This window comes from Dermochelys coriacea, chromosome 10 (genome assembly GCF_009764565.3).
Source record: "Dermochelys coriacea isolate rDerCor1 chromosome 10, rDerCor1.pri.v4, whole genome shotgun sequence".
In the NCBI taxonomy this organism is placed as follows: Eukaryota; Metazoa; Chordata; order Testudines; family Dermochelyidae; genus Dermochelys; species Dermochelys coriacea.
In genome coordinates this window covers 69,392,361-69,396,574 of record NC_050077.1, presented here as the reverse complement: position 1 = coordinate 69,396,574, position 4,214 = coordinate 69,392,361, and the positions used below count along the sequence as shown (strand labels likewise).

Below are 4,214 nucleotides of genomic sequence, written 5' to 3'. Positions count from 1 at the left end.
CAGCAAAGGCAACGGGGAGGGAGGAGTGGGCGCAGCAAGCCGCCTCCCTTAGAGCCATGCAGCGTCTGGCTGGCAGATCCGCAGCAGCCGCCTCTTCCCGGTAGTTTGTTTTAGGGCCCGGGCAGAGGAATCGGCGGGGAGAAGGCGGCCGAAGGGTTGTCCCCCCCCCCCCGCCTCCTCCTCCCTGGAAGTTGGTGATTCCGCCGGCAAAATGGCAGGAGGAGAGCGAGGCCGAGCGGGTCGCAGCATCTACCGCTGCTGCAGCCCGGAGCCACCACCCTTGTTTGCGGGGAGAGTCTAAGTTCGTGCCGCGGCAGCCAGAGGCCACCGGGGAGTCGGATCGGATGCGCCCACGTCCGGAGGGCCCGCGGAGAGGAGGGGATGGAGCCAGGCGGCAGGGAGCGAGCTCGGGGCGGCTGGATGCATGAGCAAGGGAGGAAGGCGTGAGGCAAGCCACAGAGGGAAGGGGAGAGGATCCCTCCTTCCCCGCCCGCAGCCGGATCCGGTGGCTCTTTGGCTCCCCTCCCCCGTTGCACCGAGCTGGGGTGTGGGCACTGCAAACGGTTCGAGATCCCAGCGGCACAAGCACTAAGTCTGTGCCCGGCTCCTCCCGGGCTCGTGCGGAGCGACCCGGCCACACCCTCGGCTGCGCTTCCTGATACCAGGAGATGCGGGTCTGCCGCCGCCTGCGACTGACTTCTCGGGGGCATGTAAAGGAGGAGCACATGGTCCGCAGTCGCCTCCTTTCGGACCAGTGGGGTTTTTGTTTTGAAGGAGTTAAGCGGTAATAAGTTGGATGTTTCTTGTCTAATTCATGTAAACTGGTTTGCATCCGTGATTCATTCACCTGGAAGAGGGAACTTTGCAAAATCCCGCTGCCGGGAAGCAAACCAACCCCCACAGCACAGATCAGCGTGCAAAATAAAATTTAAAAAAAAAAAAACAAAAAGATCATGCGGAGAAGGGACCCGGTGGCTCCCCCAGAGCAGCAGCCCGCCGCTGGCCCGGAGGTCTAGCCAGTGCATTGCAAAGGGGATAGGCCGGGGCTTGAGCAAGTGGGGAGGATTTTGTTTTCCACCCACCCTCTCCCAGCAGCCCCAGCCCCGGCGCCCAGAGGGTTTTTTTTTACTCGCGGAGATTAATGGAATGATGGTGCGGAAAAGGCAGAAAGATCCTGCCGGGCTCAGTCGGGACTGCTCGGGCGGCGGGAGAGGCGGTGGCAGTGGGGTCGCAAGCGGCATGCGAGTGCCCCCCCGGCGCGATGGCTAGCGGTGGCTCTGGCAAGTCCATTAGCGAGGTGTCCAGCAGCGCCGTCCCCAGCAGCAGCTCGCTGCAGAGGAAGAAACTCGTCTCAATCTGCGACCACTGCAAGATCAAGATGCAACTGGTGGCGGATCTGCTCCTGCTGTCCAGCGAGACCAGGCCGGTGAACACCGAGAGCCTCTCGGTCTTCGGGGAGTCCTTCGAGAAGTGCAGGGACACGATCATTGCTAGGACCAAGGGGCTCTCCATCCTGACCCACGATGTCCAGAGCCAGCTCAACATGGGGCGCTTCGGGGAAGTGGGGGACAGCCTGGTGGAGATGGGGGACCTGGTGGTCTCCCTCACTGAGTGCTCTGCCCATGCTGCCTACCTGGCTGCTGTGGAGACCCCAGGGGCTCAGCCTGCCTTGCCCGGCTTGGTGGATCGCTACAAGGTGACCAGATGCAGGCATGAGGTGGAGCACGGCTGTGGGATCTTAAAAAACACCCCTTTGGCAGACATGAGCCCTCAGCTCCTGCTGGAGGTTTCCCAGAACATGTCCAAGAACTTGAAATTCCTGACAGATGCCTGTGTCTTGGCCAGTGAGAAATCCAAGGATAGGTTTGCCAAGGAGCAGTTCAAACTCAGCGTCAAGTGCATGAGCACCAGCGCCTCTGCCCTCCTGGCATGTGTCAAGGAGGTCAAGACTTCACCCAGTGAGCTGACCAGGAACCGGTGCGTCTTGTTCAGTGGACCCTTGGTGCAATCTGTCTATGCTCTGGTGGGCTTTGCCACTGAGCCCCAGTTTTTGGGTAAAGCTGCCACCATTAATCCAGAGGGCAAAGCTGTGCAAACTGCCATTCTAGGAGGGGCCATGAGCGTGGTATCTGCTTGCGTGCTCCTGACCCAATGCCTCAGGGATATAGCCCAACACCCAGAAAGTAGCACCAAATGACAGATTATAGGGAAAGGTTGAGGAACTCGGCTTGCGCCGTCTCAGAAGGTTGCAACCTGCTATCTCAGGCACTAAGAGAACGATCTTCTCCCAGGACTTTACCGCCAGTGAACTCCAATTCTGTGAATTAACCTCCACCCCCGTTTAGATCTCAGTCATTGCTAAAGGAAAATAATATCCCACCTCCCCAAGCCCTAGTTTTTGTATACCAAAGAATTTGCTTAGATGAGCCCAATCCTTTGATTTTATGTGGTGAGGGAACACAGCAGCAACATACTTTAAACTATATATACACAAGAAGAGGTGGTCAAAATAATTAGTGGCCAGTTTAGGGATTTTTGTAATTGAGTAATTATTTACAAATATATTTCCATCAATCAGTAAGGTCTATATACAAACAAAAGGTAGTCAAAAAAGTTTTATACCTGAGGAGGTGGGGGAATCTAAAAAGCTTTAATCGCGCTGGGTGCGGTTTTTAAAGTTTGTCTTGTCTTGTCTTCCAAAATTTCCCTTCTAAATTCCACTGTTTAGTTGTGCAGGAAAAAGAAGTTACCTCAGTTTTCATGTATTAAAAACAAAAACAAACCAACACCACCTAGATGATGGATGTAACTACTTTTGGGGTGGGAGTGGGGAGAATGGGGGATCTAATTTCTTTTGAATCAAGTGTTAGGTTAGAGAAGTGCATTTGGTGTGCAGGAGTGGAGATTGTGATTATGTTTTCCTTGTTGATTTCCAAACTGGGGGAAAAGCTACTGTGAGTGTTTAAACAAACAAAAAATTACACTATAACTAAAATGATTTTTAATTTTTTTCCAATGTCAGTTTTTATCTTGCATGTACTGGAGTATTTATTTCATCTATTAAAATGTTATGTTTCTCAGATGTCTTTCTGTGAATCTCTTAAAACCTGAATAATTGAACAACTAGGCCTGTTTGCATTGTATGTCACTTTCCCCAGGGAATGCCTGGTACAAATGCAACTGTAATTTAGACAGAGCAGCATGCAGACTTGAATTCAATTATTTTATTCTAACAAATACTTTTTTGCCTCTGTTTTCCCCACTCCTGTTCCTCCTCTCAAAAGAGAATCCATTGAATTAGTCTATTTTTTTTAAAAGCTGGACTCTATTATGTGTAGAGATCAAACACTTGTAAAGAAGTGGTTGTTGGTTCTGGGTGGCACAGGGAGGGTTTGCAATCTATATTGTCAAGTTAAGTAAATTTCATGTAGTCTTTGAGAAGTTTTACTGTGTATTTTTGCTTTTGTTGGATTATGGATTCTAATGAGTTAAGCCTGTAAGTTTTGGTAGGAACACATATTCCTGCAAACTTTTACTTGCACATGAAGTCCCATTGATTTCATTGGGCCTGCTTTGTGCATAAAGGTTTGCAAGATCAGGCCCTATGATCCCACTGTAGTACTGTAGAATTGTACAGTAATTGTCTAAAACTGGACCTTAAAATATGACTACCATGTTTTGGACCACTGCCATAGACTATTGTATTTGTTTAATAAGAAGTAAAACTGATGTCTGCATTAGAATATAAACCGTCCTAGACTATTGAAGTGTCTTCCTATTACATCACTGTTTAAAGGCTGGTGGCAGATATGGTGCTTTTATTTTCCTAGCTTCAAACATAAGAAAAAGATCACTTGATTCACTAGGCCCTAACAGTTTGAGCTTTTTTTTAGATGAGATTATATGTATCTCTTTGTACAGCATTTCATTGGGTTTGGAAGGATGTTTGCTATAGTTTTTTCCTTTCTGAAATTCAGTGGATCCTGAAATTAGGGTATTTTCCTCATTGAAACTAATTTGAGTTCAGCAAACTTTGTGGCTAGGATTTTTATTTTTGGAGGAGCAGCCCTGAGTTTAATGTCTTTGTGTATTCCTCACTAAGTTACTGCTTTCTTTTGTGTCATTTATGCAACACAGCTATCGGTGACTGCATCTATATAACTCTAGTGTAAACCCTCTTAATGCAATCTGATGGTTTCTTCAGGCGTAACTTT

At 49.1% G+C, this 4,214-nt stretch overlaps 1 protein-coding gene across 1 annotated transcript; it reads left to right on the top strand.

Annotated features, from left to right (window-relative positions):
* On the top strand, nt 1-3,082 carry TLNRD1 (talin rod domain containing 1). Its single transcript, XM_038419175.2, is given in 2 exon segments — nt 1-2,186; nt 2,189-3,082. Coding segments are annotated over 2 exon segments (1,065 nt in total). The 5' UTR covers nt 1-1,261; the 3' UTR covers nt 2,329-3,082.
* Nucleotides 3,083-4,214: the final 1,132 nt, after the last annotated feature.